General features: G+C 40.2%; 2 protein-coding genes across 3 annotated transcripts; one reads left to right on the forward strand and one right to left on the reverse strand.

Annotated features, from left to right (window-relative positions):
* The first annotated feature begins 496 nt into the window (after positions 1 to 496).
* LOC116248050 (hydroxymethylglutaryl-CoA synthase-like) lies at positions 497 to 15,948 on the forward strand. 2 transcript variants are annotated; one of them, XM_031620624.2, is made up of 12 exons: positions 497 to 746; positions 1,372 to 1,478; positions 3,934 to 4,066; positions 4,216 to 4,359; positions 5,690 to 5,848; positions 7,558 to 7,631; positions 7,729 to 7,804; positions 7,907 to 7,962; positions 13,969 to 14,056; positions 14,232 to 14,372; positions 14,456 to 14,605; positions 15,517 to 15,948. In XM_031620624.2, exons 2-12 carry the CDS (start codon positions 1,438 to 1,440, stop codon positions 15,733 to 15,735), a joined length of 1,281 nt encoding a protein of 426 aa, XP_031476484.1. In that variant the 5' UTR covers positions 497 to 746; positions 1,372 to 1,437; the 3' UTR covers positions 15,736 to 15,948. The 2 variants fall into 2 exon arrangements, with proteins under 2 accessions (XP_031476484.1, XP_031476483.1); XM_031620623.2 differs by lacking the exon at positions 497 to 746 and adding an exon at positions 761 to 1,126.
* A 1,464-nt stretch (positions 15,949 to 17,412) lies between these two features.
* Positions 17,413 to 19,615, reverse strand: LOC116246863 (transcription factor TCP19-like). The gene has a single exon (XM_031618764.2). The coding sequence runs from the start codon at positions 18,646 to 18,648 to the stop codon at positions 17,542 to 17,544; it is 1,107 nt and encodes a 368-aa protein (XP_031474624.1). The 5' UTR covers positions 18,649 to 19,615; the 3' UTR covers positions 17,413 to 17,541.
* Between the last annotated feature and the right edge of the window lie 790 nt (positions 19,616 to 20,405).

Here is a 20,405-nt window from a genome sequence, read left to right on the forward strand (position 1 = left end):
AAATTCTCTATTTGAAACGCATAATGTGGGTAGCTTTTTTGCTCGTTTACGACCAAAAACAACCTTTAGTTAAGAAAAAGTATCGACCAATTTAAAAACAGAAGAAAAATGAAATTTGGAAACTAGCTATGATAGAGGACCTTAAGAAGAAAGTAAAAATGTATTCGGGAAAGGTTTTGGCTGGAACATCATAACGTTAACGTGTGGTTCTTGTCTTCAAAAGGATAGAAAAACAAAAAATTATTGACAGTACATAGCGCAATCAGAGGCTAAGGTGACATGTATTCAGGAAATTCGAGGTTGAAATTGTGTGGTTGCTGTCATGCTCCACTATGTAACTAATTTAGATTACAAACGGTGGTTTCTTGAATGATAAATGATATTGAGAAGGTCCATGTTGGTTTAAAAGAAAAACAAAAAACCTTGTGAGTGGACGACTTTGTCATTTTTCAATCAAGCAAGTTATGGCAGTGGCAGGTCGTAGTTGGAATTTATGGTTTCATGGAAAGACAGGAAGATTGCATCGAGCCATGAAAATAATGTCTTTTCAAAAGGTTTCCTAGATTTCGAGGCCAAATCGTCGGCCAGCCAGATCGCCGGAGATTGTCCTTTTCCATTCACTCTGCACCAAACAGTCTCCCGTGGTGGGGAGGGAGAGAGAGAGAGAGGGAAAGGTGCTCTTTGCTCCTCCGGAGAAGTCGTGAAAGGAGGAGAGGGCGGATGCCCCACGCACGCTGGCAGTGCTAGTTGGCTTCTCTCTCTCTTAGCTTTGCATGTGGGGTGTGGCAGTTCCTTCTTTGTCCACACCCCTTTCTGTCTGACTGTCATCTCTCTCTCCTGCATCTTTATTTATGTGTACTCTCGCTACTTCTTCGGATGCCAGCCTGCCACTATCTCTCTCTCTCCCTTCCTCCCTCTGGTATATATATATTTATTTATATATATATATATATACACACACACAGAAGAGGAGGAAGAGGAGAACCACCTTTCTCTTCTTCTTCTTCTTCTCTTCTTGCCATCGTGATTTTCTGGTTTCGATCGAGGAAAAGAAATGGAGTCGCAGAGACAGAACGTGGGGATCCTCGCAATGGATATATACTTCCCTGCGTCATGTGTCCAACAGGCAGCAGCCCTCTCTCTCTCTCTCTCCCCCCACCCGTCTTCGCGTTTTTGACATATTTGTTGCATTTTGATTGTTTTATTTGCTGCTGGTTTGGTAGCTTTTTCAGATTGATGGTCGTTTCCTGTAAAATATACTCATCTCTTCTTTGTTTCTTTGTATCGGCAATACCAGTCCTCCCCTTCTTTCTTAGATCCAGTGACGATTTGTTCTTCTGATGACTTATGATGGATTGCGTGGTCCTTCAGGAAGCTTTAGAGACGTACGATGGCGCGAGCAAAGGAAAGTATACGATCGGGCTGGGGCAAGAGTGCATGGCCTTCTGCACAGAGCTGGAGGACGTGATCTCCATGAGGTTTTGAGCTGTTCTACTTCTTATTATTATTCTTCTTCTGCGTTTTGCTTCCACGTGGGGATTGCTTTCTTCACTAATAATGCTTCTAATAGCGTGAACTCTAGCCGGGTGAGGTAGGAAAAAGTTTGGCTCGATTTAGTCTAAAATATACAGATGTACTCTGTCCTCTTTCTGGGGTGATTTGTTGTGTTTAGCTCGGAAAACAGACATGAGTATCCTGCCTCTCTTCTTAATGACGAATGGGAAGATGTCTTTGGCTAAACTCGTGTTTGCGGTTGTGGTTTCTACAATCGTCTAATTTCATTTTGTAGGCGGACTACAGCTCAAGAATTTGAAAATTGGGCCACTTTATGGAGTTCGGAAGATACGTATCTTGAGGTTCAGATCTTGTAATCATAGATCAATGGGCTCGTATCTTGATCATGGCCAGCCAAACTGATTTATGTTGCCCATTTGTGGCAGAGCCTCACTTTTTGCCATTGAAGCTTGATTATTTAAAGCACAATGTTCTGCATATGTACAGTAGTTACTCTCCTTGCCAAAATATCACTCAGTATCACCTCAAAATATGACCAGTTGACTGCTATGCACGGGTGGATTCTGTTTCTGTACCCATCTATGTTTCTAGTTTTCTATTTGGCTTAGAGTTCATGTTTTTATCAATTTGTCCTCGTGTTCTCCCATCTGTACGTATTCTTTTAGACTTTTAGTGAGTTCCCGATGCTCTTTTAAGGATTTGTGTTGTTATTCTAACGTCGTCTATCTTACAAAGGGGTAAACAGACCGCCAAGTTCTGATGATTGTTCATACTTTTGGAATTATATGTGGCATTATGACTGCAGTGTCACATAGAACCTTGATCACATGGCTTATCCTCTCAACTCAGTATCCAATTCATTAGTTGGAGAAACATATTTATCTAGCAGGCTTGAATATCTACTCTTTGGATTTCTGAATGTCAAGCTGTTTGTTTCATTCAACCACTATGATCCTGCAGAACTAATTATTTTAATTGTAATGTGGGATCTGTGTTTGTTACTGCCCATTCTGGCAGTGTCAAGTGACAGCAGTTGAAAATTACTCAAGTAATTACTTTGTGTTCTGCACTCAGTGAGTCAGTGTACAGTGTTAATTCTTAATAGGTAACTTCACATAGTTTAGCAGATTTAGGATACTTAGAATTACGGTCTAGAGACATGTACAATCAATTTGGATGGATGTATATAGAAATCTAGGTAGTGAACCTGATCTTGATCTGTATCCATCCACAACAACATCCTACCATGATTTTGAGTGGATCCCAGGCTTGATTCCCTGTCCATATTTCGGGTTTGATTCATTGTCACATATATCTCCTTTTTTCGAAAAGGAACCCAATATTTATGTTAAAAATGCTTAAAATGAAAAAAGAAAAAAAATGCTTTTTTGGAAAAAAACACCAAAATAAATTTAACTTGTTTTTTCTTTCCATTTTTTTCATGTTATTTTTACACCATTCTTTGCATTGAAGTTTAAAAGCTAAATTAAAGTATTTATCTTAATTTCTAGCATTACTAAAGCATTATTTTATCTAGTTAGTTTTTTTTTGTGTTTTCTTATTAGTTTCTCATTTATTTGATTTTTACCCATTTTTTAGATTTTTTAAAATTATGAAATTTTCCTGAGAAAAATCCTCGCCATTTAGAACTTGATACGATATTTGTGACAATGATTTAATTTAATTTTAGATCTCTCTGCAGTATAGATCATCTAGATGTGATTTGCCTCCTCCCTCATAGGTAAAATATTCCCTTCCCATTTTTTATTTATATAAAAGATCAATCTCCTGTGGAGTGTCGTATCTCACTATTTCTGGGCCATCAGGTTGCGATCTGCATGAAACATGAAGCATGCGCTGCTAGATCCTATGTTCTGCATCAACTAGGTCTTGTGCTTAGATGAGGTAGGAGTAGGACACAAACTTGAATTCTCAATTCTTCCTGTAGCCACATTGAAATTAAGAGTTAAATAGGTAAGGAAAACATGGACTCAAACATAGTTCACCATCATGATTAACTTATACTACAACTTGGCATAAAGTATCTTGGTGTTCTTATGCCTATTTGATAAATACTGCCTAGGTTGTTGACTCAACTCAACATTTGAATGCAAGTATGGAACCATGTCAGATTCTTGTTCTAGGTATGGTTCTAACATGGGCTAGCTGCAGCCTAATCACTGGAGGGGTAGTATCAACAGTTCTTTTCTCTCTAGAACAATCCCTGTGTTCTGAAGTTGGTGGAATATGGTTCACATTAGGTGAGCATATTCCTGATGCTAGTGCTTGATTATCAAATAATCTACACTTTTACTGTTTGTTCTTCCACATTTTTCATGACTTGCTGTGCTTTTACCAAACTTCCTCCTCTTTCAACTGGTTGCATTTGATTTCATGCTCAAACACGACTCTTGTCAGTTTGACAGTTGTCACGTCCCTTCTTGATAAGTATGGGGTTGATCCTAAACAAATTGGGCGCCTAGAAGTAGGCAGTGAAACTGTGATTGACAAGAGCAAGTCCATCAAGACATGGCTTATGCGCATATTTGAGGTTGTATTCTTAACCTTTAGGGCACTACTTTAAGTTTTCCTTTACATCTTTGCTCAAACTGCATGTAAGCAACTGCCTGTTGCCTTCACATGCACATAAGTTTTTTCATTTCTGTGACCAAAGTGCTTATTGCCCATGTAAATGAACAGGATTGTGGTAACAGTGATGTTGAAGGAGTTGACTCTACAAATGCATGTTATGGAGGAACTGCAGCTTTATTCAACTGTGTGAACTGGGTAGAAAGTAGCTCATGGGATGGACGCTATGGCCTTGTAGTATGCACTGATAGTGCGGTACAAACTTTTAATCTTTTTGTGTATCTGTCAGTTAGCATTTTTGTATTCAAAAGTTAGCCACTTGATGCTCTGGGTTTTCATGCTTGGTGGCACTTTGATTCTTTAGTTTGAATGCTACCTGTAAGTGATAGAAGACAAGTTCCCCTGCGCATTTACTTGTATGACGTATTATTGTTCATCGTTTCAAAACTCAAAAGAAAATTTGATGAAAGAAATGTTTGATATCGACTCATTCACACGTGCAAGTGAAGACTGTCAAAATGTAAATCATGATACTGTGGCTTGAAGTTATCAGAGTAGTAAATAAAAATTATAGTTGATGTAGATAAATATGAATTAGAAAAATGACATGAGGTCTTCTTCGTCGAAGTATGGCAGCTTAGCTTGCCTCAGACCCCAATGATGCTGACCATTTCATATCATACGTGTGTTCTTTATATCATAAATATGATTCACAATTAGTATCTTCACGAACAGGCTCTTTCATGGTAATTGACTTTAGTTTTGGAACTTCTTATTTCGTTTTAAATATTTAATTTTTTGGCATTTCATTAATTTCTGTTATTGTGTTAACCCTAGTTTTTCAGTCACTAAACTGTAAACATGAAGAGTGATGCTCACCCTCTGTTGAGATGAAATGAACTCTTAAGCTATGAAGGCAGATAATTTCTATATGGCTTTGATGATCACTGGTTTTAACTGTTTGTTTGCTATCTAGATGTAGAGAGTAGGGAATTGTTCTGTCCTGCACATAGGCGAACATGGTTTGAATACATTAAGGCTTGAAACAGGAGTAGGTATATGGCCTCTCCATACGTATGCTGGTACCCAAGCATGAGTATCATATCTTGGGCAGTCTCATCTGCCTCGTCCAGCAACATGAGATAATAGAGATACGCTAACGCTAATTTGGATCTGGATGGTGTAAGGCCTAAATTTTCATGCAACCTATTCTGATGAGTTTAGGTTCAGGCACAGATTCTGTTGTTTACAAAAGTGAGCACCAAATGAGCTAGCAATTTGAATATGCTCATGAGCACCACAGTTAGTAGTGCCAACCACATAGTATTTGTAATTTTGTATGACTTCCAAGTGAAACAGTGCTTTATCATTCATGGAATGGTTAAATTTGTCATGTATATAGATTGGTGTAGTTCAATGATATGTTTTGCATATACAACATGTCAAATCAAATTTGTCTGTGCAGAACTGCTATTCATTGCTCAATCGCCTACTGCTTGTTAGATGCTATGTGAAAAACTGTTGACTTTCCTCTGCATCTTGCCTTTATATCGTACTCTGCACTTAACTGCAGCTTTACTTCTAGGTTTATGCAGAAGGGCCTGCGAGACCCACAGGGGGTGCTGCTGCAATTGCAATGTTGATTGGGCCCAATGCTCCTATCGCGTTTGAGAGTAAATACAGGGGAACCCACATGGCTCATGTTTATGATTTCTACAAGCCCAATCTTGCAAGTGAATACCCAGTATGCTTCTCTACCGTTCATCAGTGTATATCTAGTCAGAGTTGATTGTGATTATGCTCAAATTAATTTGTTCTTCAACATCCTCGGATTGTTGAATCTGGCTTGCCAGGATAAAACTCTGTTAGTTTATACTGATTTTCATTTATTCTTTTCTCAGAATGGCATAATTGAAATTTCATTTGAAAATACTTTGTCCTTGGCACCCATCTTTATTTTTGGTTTCCCAAATGCTTTACTGGAGAACATTATGGAACCTTTAGTAGTAAACAAGACTAAACTGCATGATTGGATTTAGAGCTGGCTGCTTTTATTTATGTTTTGTTCACTCATATAGGACCTGCTCTGATCTACTAAGTGGCATTTTCATTTTCTTGGCACATATATATTTCACTTGTTGATTTATCATTTCTGATATGCAAAAACTCTCTTATTGTTCTTCAGTTCTATTAGTCTTGTCGTCAAACCTCATTTGATGTTTTATTCTCAATAAAAGGAAGAAGCTAATTTGTCGAATATACCTCTATTCATGACAACTAATTTTCTGCTTGATGCCTTTAGTTTGGCTGATAGTATGCTGCTTAAGCTTTTGAACAAGCTCTTGTGTTGAGCCAAATAAAATTTGCTGACTCATATAAGGTGGAGAAATATAGTATTAGAAAGTCAAATTTTTGCTATCTATTAATCGCAGACTGAATTTTAGGGATTTTAATGTGTCATGGACAAGTCAAGGCGATGCATTTGTGGTCACTGACCAGGCAGACACATGTACATAGTCCCCGATGCTGTTGAACATTCACAAGGCACAACACCAAGTCACCTGATCTGCAATCTAGCAGCCCTCATGAGATAGAAGTGTAACATCAGCATAATCCAATGAAAGATGCTGGGATTTAGGATCCCCACCCTTTTATTGCAAAGGAATTATATATATGAGAAAGAACAATGCATCAGCACAACCGAAAAGAAAACAGCGGCACAACATCAGCATATTCAAGCACACTAATTCTAATAAGAAAAAGGTTTTTTTACTGCACAGACCACACTGCTGTATTTCTCAAACATTAATTGATCTTTTTTCCTTATTCTGGTTTTTCCAGATAAATGTGTGTGCTTTTGGAAGTTTTGTTGATTTTTCTTTCTTGAGCTAATTATAAAAGGTGATTCTTTGAAGTAACTTAGAATTTTGATTTTGTTATCAACCCATGCTGGTTATTGGTAGCTGTAGGCCCTTGAGAGGCCCTGGTCAACCTGGTTGTGATTTGAAAAATAATTCAGAAATTTAACTTAGGATTTTGAACGATAACTTAAGAAATTTCTTATTGGTATTAGCAACTTCAATCTTTGCTTTACAAATGTTTTATACTAGCCGAGATAGATTTATGAGTTTTAGGCTTTTAGCTAATAGCTTGTTTGAAGTTTTGAACAGTATGGATTGACAATAGAACCTCGTGAGGGAATGACTGGTTTATCTAACTTATTCTGATGCTTATGAATATAATTTTCTCTAGTGGAAATGTATATGGAAATTGGAATATGTACAATGAATGAATTTAGTTTTGTAGAGTCATCCCTTTGAAATATAATCACACTTTTCTGTTCTATCTTTTGTTGTTGGTGAAGCTTTCCTTGCATGTACATTTTTTTTTAACTTGATATACGTTTTATATTGTTATTTGTTTAGGCATACTATGTTGCTTCTTCCTGTGTAGGTTGTGGATGGGAAGCTTTCACAGACTTGCTACCTTATGGCAGTAGACTCTTGCTATAAAAGATTTTGCAGCAAGTATGATAATTGATAGGATCTATTGGACGTTTCATTTCTTAGTTTCTCGCCTCATTTTCGAACTATGATCATCTTGTTGCTTATAATTTTTTTTCAGATACGAGAAATTTGAAGGGAAACAGTTCTCTGTTCTTGATGCAGATTACGTAGCCTTCCATTCTCCCTACAACAAGGTATTTTGTTGTTAACTTATATGATATTTCTTTGTAGCTTGTTCATTTTTTATCTGTTAAGTTTCCGAGCTTGTATAAATTAGTGGTAAAATATTGATGCAGCTTGTGCAGAAAAGCTTTGCCCGACTTGTTTTCAATGACTACTTGCGGAATGCCAGGTTCGAACCATGTGTACATAAGCCTTTTATTATGCATCCAGTTTTCATTACCTATGGGTTGAAATGGATGATATAGTCTATGTGGTTATATATGCTTAATTAGTAGGTGGTGTTGCGGCCTGCCTTTGTAGACATTTTTTCCTGCCCTACTGCATATATTTATGCAGTTTGCATTGCTCGGTAATTTTTTGCTTTCCTGTAGGTCATAACTACTCTACTGTGATACATGAGAGTTGTTAAAATATAAATCCTTCACCAGCACGTTGAAGAGGAGTCTCTTAGGATTCCACCTCCTTGTAGAATGTGTTAAGATATTTAATGTCCTTGTAACATGTGAAGAGTCTCCTAGGATTCTATGTTGTAGTTAATATCCTTGTTATATGTGAAGTCTCTTAGGTTTCTATGATGTAATTAATGTCCTTGGAGCTTGTGAAATCTCCTAGGATTCTACGATTGGAGACTCTTAGAATTCTGGAAATGGGATTATAAATAGAGGCCGTGCAAACCATTTTGGCTACGGCTTCTTCTCCTCAGTTTCTTCTTGTTTTCATTCTCTCTTTCCCTCTCTCTCTCTCTCCCTCTCTCTCTCTCTATCTCTATCTTCCTGCGTGAGTGCTGTTTTCTGGTTACAGATATTGGTGCTAGATTTCTATCATGGTATCAGAGCGCCAGGTTACGTTATCTCTACCAAACGAAATGCCCAAACAGGTCTGATCTGGTTAGAACTCTTTTCTCATCTTGTCTCTATCCTGAATTTACTTTTTTCTTGCGCAATTCTTGTTCCTTTTTCTTCTTGCTTACCCAAGGACACATCTTGTTATATCGTGTCTTCTTTCCCTCTCATCTTCTACCTATATACCATTCCTTTCTGCTGTCATGGAAAACCTTTCGCATTCTAGCATGTCCTCAAGTTTTCTTCCTCACCTTATTACCGAAAAACTCAACCATGAGAATTATCTGATCTGGAAAAGGCAAATCATGCCTTTCATAAGAAGTCATGGCCTCTTTGGACATCTCGATGGTTCAACAAAGGCTCCACCAATATCCGTCTTACAGGAAATAAAAAATGAGGCAGGAGAAGTTATTGCTGTTCATGAAGACAACAATCCTGAACATGCTATGTGGATGAGACGTGATCAAAGTCTGGTTGCGTATATTTTGTCCACTTTATCTCAACAAGTGTTACTTTCAGTTTCTGATGATTGTACTGCAGAAGAATTATGGGAAACCCTTGCTGATACCTTTTCCCAAATATCAGAAGCTTGAATTATGTACTTAAAGAAAGAATTTCAGAATTTGAGCAAAGGTTCAACGTCTATCATGGATTATTTGGGGCGTATTAAGGCCGTCGCAGACCAACTTACTGCCTCAGGGAATAACATTTCTGATAAGGAAAAGGTGCAGCAAACCTTGAATGGACTTGGGCATGATTATCATGCTTTTATTACAGCTCTTGAGGTCCTTCCTGTTCTGCCTTCCTTCAACGAACTACAAGGTAAACTTCTCCAACATGAAATGAATATGAAAAGAGTCATTGAAAGGACTGATCAAGGGAACTCCCAAAATGTATTGGCTATGAATGTAAAGTTTGGTAAGAGCCATGGGAACTCCAACCATGGTGGTCGTGGCATTCTACCAACACCACATAACCAAGGTATGTCTCCTTTGGACACTTCAAGAAAAATACCAATTTGTTTTCAGTGCAACAAGAAAGGACACATGAAGGCACAATGTTGGTTTAATCCTCAAAATAAAAACAAAGGGGTAAGCCATGATTATAAACAAGGAGGACAAAGTTCTAAATCCACCGCTGAAGATATGCAACAGCTATTGATGACCGCATTCTCAAAGATGACTATAAAGCAAAATGAGCAAGGAGAATGGTTCTTGGATTCAGGTGCAGCTACCCATGTGACAGGAAATGCAGGTAAATTGACTAACTTATCCCCTCATTACGGTAGAAGTTGCATTATAACAGGTGATGGAAAATCTCATCCTATTACACATATTGGAAATGCACATATTCCATTGTCATCCTCGTCTTTATCACTGTCTAATGTTGTTCTTGCTCCCAATATCAAAAAGAACATCATATCCATTTCTAAACTCATTGATGATACAAGCTCTTCTGTTGAATTCACACCTTCTTCTGTCTATGTCAAGGACCTCCAAACGAAGAAAATGTTCGCTAGAGGGGAGCGTCAAGGGAATATGTACGTCCTCAAGGAATGTCTACCCAAGGATTCATCCACTTTTGATATAGGATTGAAGACATTTTCTCTTTCTCATAATGCGTCATCAGTGCCAAGTTCTTGCCATTTTCAATCAAAAGTAAGGGGCCCTAACCAATTTTTGGAGTCTGATTTGTGGCATAGTCGGCTAGGACACTGTGGTCGACATTTCATTGAAAAACTTGTCACAGATAGTCTCATTCCAAGATCAAGTTTACCTCTTACTTCAAGTGTCAAAAAATGTTAAGTTGTGGACTTTGTAAGAGTCATGTTTTACCTTTCCATAATATAAATCAAAGGGCTTCCAAACCTTTTGAAACTATTTTTTCTGATGTATGGGGGCCAGCCCCTATTGATTCCATGTCTGGGTCAAGATATTATGTCTTATTCATTGACTCTTACTCACGTTTCACCTGGATTTACTTCATGAAACACAAATCAGAAGTACCTCACATATTTCGAAACTTCTATGCCATGATTCAAACTAAATTTTCATCCAATGTGGTGCATTTTCAATGTGATGGAGGGGGAGAATATTCCTCGCTTGATTTTATTGAATTTCTACGTGAAAAAGGGATAACTAGACAAATTTCCTGCCCTTACACACCACAACAAAATGGTGTAGTTGAGCGGAAACATCGACATATAGTTGAAAGCGCCATGAGCATGATGCATGATACTAATGTGCCCATTTCCTTGTGGACTGAAGCCTTCCATACTGCTGTATACATAATAAATTGTTTGCCTATGACACTCTTGATGTCTAAATCGCCATATTTTACACTCTTAGGCAAACAACCTGATTACAAGAACTTGAAGGTTTTTGGTTGTGTATGCTATGTTCACGTTGATACTGCCTTGAGGAACAAGTTTCAAGACAAAGCTATTCAATGTAGATTCGTTGGATATGCTGATGAATATAAAGGTTTTCGATGCTATGATCCAACAACTAAACGTATCAAAACTTCAAGAAATGTCATTTTTGATGAACATAGTTTTGATAATACAAATGAAATGCCTATGACCATTGAATCTTATGATCCCTGGACCAGTACACAGTTATTTAATGCAGATCCTGTTATAGAAAATGATGTGCCTCAAAGTGAAGATTCAGAGAGAGCAATACAACCGTCGGATATGGCTCAAAGTGAAAATCAAGAAGATCCAACACAGTCATCAAGTCATCATGAAAACAATAATGAAGAACAGAGCAACGATGCACATCGGTATTCGGGTCTTATCTACAGTCGACGACTAAGGGACAGAGATGCTCACAGTGAAGAAGACAACATGCCCCACCTTAGAAGATCCCAACGCATTCGTCATCCCATTCACAGGTGGGTTAGCTATGATTCTTTATCACTTGATTTTCAGTTATTCATGGCAAAAGTTGGCAAGGAGGAAGAACCTACTTCATTTGATCAAGCATCAAAATCACATCATTGGAGAAAGGCTATGAAAGAAGAAATGGATGCCTTGCATGAATGTGGAACATGGGAGATCGTTCCGAGGCCACACGAAAAGAACGTAGTGGGCTCCAAATGGGTATACAAAATTAAATACAAACCTGACGGCAGCATAGAAAGACACAAAGCAAGGTTAGTAGCAAAAGGGTTTACACAACAATATGGAGAAGATTATGATGAGACATTCAGTCCTGTGATCAAAATGGGAACAATTCGCGTGATTATATCATTGGCAGTTGAATATGGATGGAGACTACATCAAATGGACGTGAAGAATGCTTTTCTTCATGGTGATTTAAGGGAGGAAGTATATATGGAACAACCTCCAGGATACACGAAAGGAGACTCTCATGCATGGGTTTGCAAACTAAGAAAATCTATTTATGGACTTAAGAATGTGGTTTTCGGAGATGTCCTCTAGATCACTCTCTTTTCATTTATCGAAAGGAAAACATATTTACTTTACTTCTTATATATGTTGATGATATTGTTATCACAGGCAATTCAGAAAAACACATAGAAGAAGCTAAAGTTTTGATGATGCAAAACTTCAAAATGAAAGAGCTTGGTGATTTACGATTCTTTCTTGGAGTGGAGATTGATAGGGACAATAATCGCCTCACATTGACACAACAGAAATACACGTTGGATCTGCTGAAAAAGTCAGGTATGTCTGATTGTAAGCCTGTTGGAACTCCTAGTGTTCTAAATCAAAGACTAAGTGCTCAAGATGGGGAGTTATATGAAGATCCTACGCAATATCGAAGTATTGTTGGGGCACTTCAATATCTTACATTTACTAGACCAGATATTATATATGCTGTGAATCAAGTATCTCAATTTATGCATGCACCTAAAGATACTCACATGGATGCTGTCAAAAGAATATTAAGATATCTTAAAGGGACAGCAGGAGATGGCTTAGTTTATGGTAAGAGTGAAAATATAACTACTGGACATCAACTTATGACATTCACAGATGCAGATTGGGCTGGAGATCCCGATCAAAGAAAGTCCATTTCTGGTTTTTGTATTTTCATTGGACGTAATCTTGTGTTTTGGAGTTGTCGAAAGCAAAAGGCAGTAGCAAGATCCAGCACTGAAGCTGAATACAGATGCATGGCTGCAGGTACTGCTGAAGTTACATGGGTTAGACATTTGCTAGAAGACATTGGAGAAAAGATTAAAACATCAATGTTAATGTGCGATAATCAAAGCGCTATTAACATTGCCTTTAATCCCGTACAACATGGTCGAACAAAGCACATTGAGATTGATCAACACTTTGTTAGACAAAAGGTGGAAGACAAGGAGATTCAGCCTATTTATGTTCGTACAGATGAACAAGTTGCAGACTTATTTACAAAAGGATTAACAAAGGAACGATTCTGGTTTCTAAAAGGCAAGTTGTACATGGTGCAAAACCATGCACAACTTGAGGGAGGGTGTTAAAATATAAATCCTTCACCAGCACGTTGAAGAGGAGTCTCTTAGGATTCCACCTCCTTGTAGAATGTGTTAAGATATTTAATGTCCTTGTAACATGTGAAGAGTCTCCTAGGATTCTATGTTGTAGTTAATATCCTTGTTATATGTGAAGTCTCTTAGGTTTCTATGATGTAATTAATGTCCTTGGAGCTTGTGAAATCTCCTAGGATTCTACGATTGGAGACTCTTAGAATTCTGGAAATGGGATTATAAATAGAGGTCGTGCAAACCATTTTGGCTACGGCTTCTTCTCCTCAGTTTCTTCTTGTTTTCATTCTCTCTTTCCCTCTCTCTCTCTCTCCCTCTCTCTCTCTCTATCTCTATCTTCCTGCGTGAGTGCTGTTTTCTGGTTACAGATATTGGTGCTAGATTTCTATCAAGAGTTAGTCAAAACAACAAGATCTTGGAAAAAAGAAATTCGGAACATTGTTCACTTGAATTATCATTTGATTTTATCCTGAGTTTGGTTTCATGCACTTGAATATGTGGGGTTGCCGATTAGTTCCTAAATTTTATTTTCCTTTAAAGTATCCTGGAACTCTTAAATATGTGTGTATTTCCATTTCGGGATCTCTTAATATGTATCCTTGCCGAGAACTTCCCAACCGATACTTTTTCTTCTCTTAAGGCAGCCCCAAGTTATTGGCAGAATCTACTTAAATTTCTCCATGGATATCCCCTTGTTGAGAAATTCTTGAATGATGCCTTTAGCAGAGAATTCGAATGTCAAATGTGGCCTTTAATGTTTTTTTTTTTAATTGTGCTGCAAAATGTAGTATTAGACTGCATTATTAAGTTCATTCTTCTTCATCTATTCATAGGTCTGTGGGGGAGGATGCGAAGGCAAAATTGGCACCATTTTTAGCTCTGAATGGTGATGAGAGTTATCAAAACCGTGATCTTGAAAAGGTTTTTTTTTAACCTTTATAAGTTTATAGACTTTAAGACTGTGTGGGGCTGAACTCCATCCATGGCTCTACTATTTGTCACGTTTGTGTTTTTTTTTTTTTTCCCAGAGATCACATTGATAGTCATAGTTTCATTTATCTGTACTAAATTGATATCCTTCCATGTTGCCTTTTAGGTATCTCAACAAGTGGCCAAACAACTATATGATATGAAAGTGCAACCATCAACCTTGTTACCAAAGCAAGTTGGCAACATGTATACTGCATCTATTTATGCAGCTTTTGCATCTATTATTCATAACAAGCACAAATCCTTGGTAAATCTTTTGTTTGACTCTCTCTCTTCTTGGACATGAATGCAGTGTGCTTACAATTGGTTAACTAATTGCAATATCTACAGGAAGGGCAAAGAGTCTTGATGTTCTCCTATGGCAGTGGTCTTGCTTCAACCATGTTCTCCTTGAAATTACATGATGGTGAACTTCCTTTCAGTTTATCAAACATTGCCAATGTGCTTGGTCTCTCCAAAAAGCTGGAGTCCAGACATGTGGTATGTCCATCACTTGTTTGTCTATTGGGGCGTTCATTTTTTCATACTTGTTCATCACTGCAATTTTAAAGATGATTTTGGTAACTTCTTTTTTTCTGATTCTGAATGTGGTCTGAGATTGGTCAAGAAATGAATGGGCTGTCTGACAAGCAATGAGTTGGGTTCTTCTTAGTCATGTAGAACTATCTGCATACATTTCGTCATGCTAATTTTCCTTAGTGGTAGCATACCCTTTGAAGTTTTGGTTGAGTACATAACTGGTTCGTCAACTTCATTTTTTCCTGAATCTATGTATTCCCTTGTTACATTCGTATTTTAGTACTTTGTTGTTGGTTATAAACCTAAGCAAGCAGAATTGTTCCACGTGCTGGACAAGTCGGTTGTCAACTTAGGCTTTCTTGCAAAACCGACATAATTGAAATAAGTTAGATTTCATCCTTGGTTTGGTTCTTCTCTGTAAAAGCACCAGGAATTGTCAGTTCTCAGCAAGTATGAGTGCCATCACTCCATCCCGTATTTCAAATTGGAAGCAAAAATTTGAGAAGGGCTTTTGGTCAAGTGCGTCTTTCAGAAAACCAGCCTTTCTCAAAAGTTTATGGACGGACATTCTACCACCATAAATTTTGTCTGTATCAGGCCATAATATTATGTTATTCTTGCTCTGCCCCCATTCCTGTGGAGCCTATTCTAGTCTTGTTCAATAGTCCGTACATGGATTTTTCTGCTTTATAGTGCACATATTTGCTTGGGTACACAATTTGCCTCGCTGCACCATAAAACACAGCCACATCTACACTTGGTAATATTTCCTTGTTTTCATGTTTAATTTGTCTTGCTTGTCTAGAAATTTGATGTTCTTAACTGCCTCTTTTGTTGCTATTCTTCTTTTTTTCTTTTATCTTGGGGGCCAGTTTTCACCAGAAAATTTTGTTGAAAATATGCATCTGATGGAACACCGATATGGAGGTAAAGGATTTGTTACGGGTGGCGACAAGAACTTGTTGTCCAATGGAACATTCTACCTAACGGAGGTCGATTCTGCGTACCGGAGGTTTTACGCCAAGAAGTCGGAAACTGGGGTTGCAAATGGAACGACCATCCATGAAAATGGCATTGCCAATGGTCACTGAACCACCCTTGGTCTACAGTTGGCTGTGTGGAGGTACTAGTTTGCTCATGTATGTTTTAGAGAGGTTGTTTTAGAGAGGTTGTAGCTCAAGCTGATAATATATTTTTTTTTTCAAACATGTCGCTGAACTGCTCCAAAATATCAAACTAATTTATGTTAACATGGGACCTTCTTATCTTCTGATTAGTGAGAGTGGTTTACTCTTTGTTCCTCTTGTTCTTTTCCTTTTTCTTTTTTGGTTGGGGAGATCATGAAACCTTTCGAATTCCCTAGACGGTGGAGGTTCATGTTTGTTGGTTCTTTGCATAGCTCCTTTTAGATGAAGCTCTCACCTTCGAATCACAATGCAAAAATAAAATATGGCGGAATGCTGAAAAATGGATTGTTCCATGTTATATGTAGAGTGTTTGTTTGCGCCCATATGAGGTCATTTAATAAGAAGAACATTGTGTTATAATTCATTATTTAAAGAAACATAGTATGATTATGAATATCATTTCGAGATTCAATAATCAAACACTGAACATAATCGTACTAGAACGGTGTTTTCGAAGCAGGCAAGGACAAAGTTCTTATCAAACCCTTCTTACCATGCCACACGACAAGGCCACGACATTCTGCCCTTCTCTTGGATGCGGTGGGACTTTGGAGTTTACTAAACAAAAACTTAGAAGCGAAATTCTTGTAATCGGAGAAAAAAGATCCGCAGCTCTTTTCAACCTCACTTTCAACGATAATTTACTTTAAGTTTCTATTCGATAACTTTTGTTATGAAAAATACAGAAACCAGTTTTAGAATTAAAATGTTTCGAAGCCTGAATACTACACTACATACTTTAATTTGGGACTTGCTCTTGTCAGCATTTATAGTCCAAAAGAAGTAATGAACCAGACCTCTTAAATGTGAACCTCCTTACAGCACATTTATCCCATAACAAATTCGATTTTATATTCTGTAGAGTAATTTTTCTTTTAATTACTAATTAAAAAAAGCTTAAAAAAAAAGAAAAGAAAAAAAGAACAGCGGAGCGTTGCTGCGGGCCCCGCAGCAGAGAGTGGCCCCCACGAGCCAACTATAAACCGGCCTCTCCGTGTGGGCCCCAGGAAAGGAGGGGAAACGATGGGGGACCAGGAGCAACGCGTGGGAGGGTAAAACGCAAAGGCCGAACCGAAGGAGACGACGTTTAGTTTAAACGAGGGGGGTCCGGCCGCTAGCCTGGCCTGGCTCCCTTTTTTTTTTTCGTGGATATGTTGTGGGACCCAGAAGGTGGGGCCCTTTGGGAAAGCCCCTCCAATCAGCGAGTCACGTGACTGCAAAATGGCCAACCCCCAACCCCCCCCTTCTTTCCTCTGTGGTCCCCACATACTTCCCCCACCCGACCAGACCCAGCACGGGCAAAAGCTGGGCCCCACCCCTTCCAACCCCGCTTTTCCACAACGTACACCACCCCCGAGGCCCCACCTTATTCCCGTCCGTCCATCCAATCATCACCCGCCGCGTGTCGGCTCGCGCTCTCTCGGACCCCATCTAACCGCTCCCACGCGCACTGCCCTCACGCTTCCCCGAACCGATGAGGGAAAAACTCAAAGGACCTCGTATTTCCTCATATTACCTAAACGCCATTCGCAAACGCCATTCCGTTGCAGCAATACTTGAGAAAAAGGAAAAAAAATAAAGAAGAGAGAAAGGAGAAGAAGCCTTTATTTCGGGAATTTCCACCTTTTTTCTGGTTAATAGCTTAAAAGGCCTTTCTTTTTCTTTGTTTACACGAGAGGTTAGGTTACAGAGGGAAGAAAGAAATAAGGTCTATTCCCGGAGGGCAGTTTCGGAAGGCTCGTGGCCGTCGTTGCTGCGCCCGTCCTGCTGCTCTCCCATGAATTGGTGGAGCTCCGCCTTTGCGCCATCCCCGGAATCTTCCGCAACTGAGGGCGGGGACGCTGAATGAGGAGGAGGCGGCGGCGGCGAGATGGAGGGGTCGATGGTCGCGGCGAGGTTGAGGTGGGGCATCAGGAGGCCGTTGGCCGCAGCGGAGAACAGGCCGGAGATGGGGCGGCCGGGCATGTTCACGAGGGAGGGGACGGGCGGGGCCGGGAAGGTCCAGAGCTGCTGTCCCGGCGGGACGGAGGACGGTGGCGCGTGGGCGCCGACAGGGACCATCCAGACGGTTCCGGCTACGGCGTTGGGCAGGACCCTCTCCCCGCCGACGGCCCACACGGGCCCGCAGATGCTGTGCGACATCATCGAGGAGCAGAGCGGAACGACCAGGGGCTGGTGACCGTTGGTGGTGGCACTGGAGGCGCCGGCGGTCGTGGTGGTAGTGGTGTCCGTGCCGGCGGCGGTGGTAGCGGGCGTTGTCTTTCGCCGCCGCTTGTTGGAGTCTCCCGAGGAGGGCGACGGGAGGGCGGGGGTCGAGGAGGAGGGGCGCTCGGTGGGAATCCTGAGGGTACCATCCACCGTGACGGCGATGGCCGGAACGGTTCCCGTGCCGGTGGCGGCGATAATGGCCGGCTCTGCGTGCTCCAGGAGCCAGCGGATTGTCTCGCCGTCGGACTTGTGACCCAGCTCCCTGGTGAGCTGGAAGATCCTGGCCGCACACGTGGCCGGCATCCTGATCCGACGGCCCCTGCCCTCCACCTTGGTGTGCCGGTCCCGGCTGGGCCCCCGCCTTCCCGGCCTCTTCGCCGGCACCAGCGCCGCCTCCTGATACATTTTCCGCTCCTCATCCTCTCCGCCCTCGTCCCCCATAGAGTCAGGCTCCGGCTTGGGGTGAACGACCAAGCTGCGGGACCTTCCACTTAATGCGTCCCCGTCGTCGTTGGTGGTGGTAGCCGCCGCCATATTTTCCAGATGGGTCGTCGCTCCCCATCTCCCCTTATCTTCGTCGTCCTCCACCTCCTGCTTCCTCGCCTCCATAAAAGAGAGTCGGCCTTTCTTCTGTGCCTTTTTCCTGTCACCCGACCCGTGCCTACGGCTCGAGAGAAGAGGGACCCTCTGCGATTTCTGTTGTATGGGTCTTCAACCTCTTTCGAAGCGACAGAGAGACAAAGAGAGATGGAGAGAGAGAGAGAGAGAGAGAGAGATCTAGGGCTTGGTGTTGGGGCGAACGGAGGTCAAACGGCACATAAAGAAGATGGTCTTTGAAGGATGAGCCACGGCGCCTCTGTCTCTTCCCAAAAGACTACATATATGGAGAGAAGGGGAAGAAGAGCAAGGAAGCAGACGTCTCTCAAAAGAACATTATTTTGACTAAACTCATGTCCATGTGCCACCACGGGCTTCACTCTTTTATTGCCTCTCCCCTTCGCTGCTTTCTTCTTCTTTCCTCTTTTATTGCCTTTTCACGTCACTGCTAAAAAGAAGAGGAGATGATGTACGCTCCGAACCAACGCCCTTTCCAAGCATTGCCCCAAAAATGGAGATCAGAAAGAGCCAGATAGAGACGCTTTAAGATTCAGCTAAAGAGAGAAAAGAAAGTCATAGAAAACTTTTCCTATCAAACAGCAGTCCATGAAGGGGAGTGGAAACAAGTTCCCCTGGTCATCAGACAACAGGGCGCTGGGAGGAAGAAAAGGAGTTGCAGCTTCGGACAAGGACAGTATCAGGCCACTACAAAGTGGTAGACAATATAGACGCTAAATGTGCAGGGTTGTGGTTGACTGTCTCTCATTGGGAAGGCCCCATCTGTCGGCCCATTATGGCTTGCTGTGGATTTTCCATGGGCTCTGATCAGCTAAAAGCCCATTTGCTGACATGTCCTCGCAGGTGACTTGTCTAAAGATAGGAGAAGATGACATTTTCGACGGGATCTACAGTGATGCCAATGTGATATTTTATCTGCTGTGCCAATTGTGCAGATCCCATCTAATCCTACAGCATCCCAAATCTATGTTTGCTAATAGATTGTGTCAAATCTAAAAAGAGTGTTTGATAGCTTCGAATTTGAGTTTTCATCAAGCCTTCCATCATCCGATTCAGGAGTGGAGCTAGAAATTTTTCATCAAGCCTTCCATCATCCGATTTAGGAGTGGAGCTAGAAATTTTTCATAAAGGAGGCTAATTAAAGTTTTAAAATTTTGACAGGAGTTGAAATATCATTTTTCATAATTTTTATATTAGACAAGTGAAATTTTTTAAAATTTACATGTAAATTTTTATTTTATTTTATTTTTTTGAGGTGGAGCCAGAGTCCATGCGGGCCTCCCCTGGCTCTGCCCCTGCTTCCATCTTAATTCTGACATTTTCTCAATCCAGAGAAGTAACATAAAGGTTTTTAATGTGGATCTTAAGTCTGACCTAAGATCCTTAGTTGAATGAATCATGAATTTTACCATAGCAGTATGTCATGTCAATTTCACATCAGATCCATGTAACTTGAATTGGGAGTAATCAAACCCTCTCTAATAAGGGCGTCAATAGATTAGATTTGGATAATAAATTGACTGCATTTCTCCAAACAATCAGATGTAAAAGAAGAAAAAACCTAATATTTGACTAAGAAATCTGATCAGATCAGGATTTAAGAACTGCATCCAGTCTTATTCCAATCTGATTTTAGCGAAATATTTAATCAAATCTTAATACACGCTTAGTTTTACACAAATATCCTATATTAATATTCGTATGTGTTGAAAGTCGTCAGTGTTCTTAATATATGATCATAACGCGTTTTA

This window comes from Nymphaea colorata, chromosome 2, assembly GCF_008831285.2.
Source record: "Nymphaea colorata isolate Beijing-Zhang1983 chromosome 2, ASM883128v2, whole genome shotgun sequence".
Taxonomy (NCBI): Eukaryota; Viridiplantae; Streptophyta; class Magnoliopsida; order Nymphaeales; family Nymphaeaceae; genus Nymphaea; species Nymphaea colorata.

What these genes read in the sequence shown, in the direction of transcription:
- LOC116246863 (XM_031618764.2), bottom strand. Translation starts at nt 18,648, where the DNA reads ATGGAGGCGAGGAAGCAGGAGGTGGAGGACGACGAAGATAAGGGGAGA.
- LOC116248050 (XM_031620623.2), top strand. Translation starts at nt 1,055, where the DNA reads ATGGAGTCGCAGAGACAGAACGTGGGGATCCTCGCAATGGATATATAC. An exon ending in GAGGACGTGATCTCCATGAG is followed by an intron (nt 1,479 to 3,933) that starts GTTTTGAGCTGT and finishes GACTCTTGTCAG; the next exon opens with TTTGACAGTTGTCACGTCCC. An exon ending in GACTACTTGCGGAATGCCAG is followed by an intron (nt 7,963 to 13,968) that starts GTTCGAACCATG and finishes ATCTATTCATAG; the next exon opens with GTCTGTGGGGGAGGATGCGA.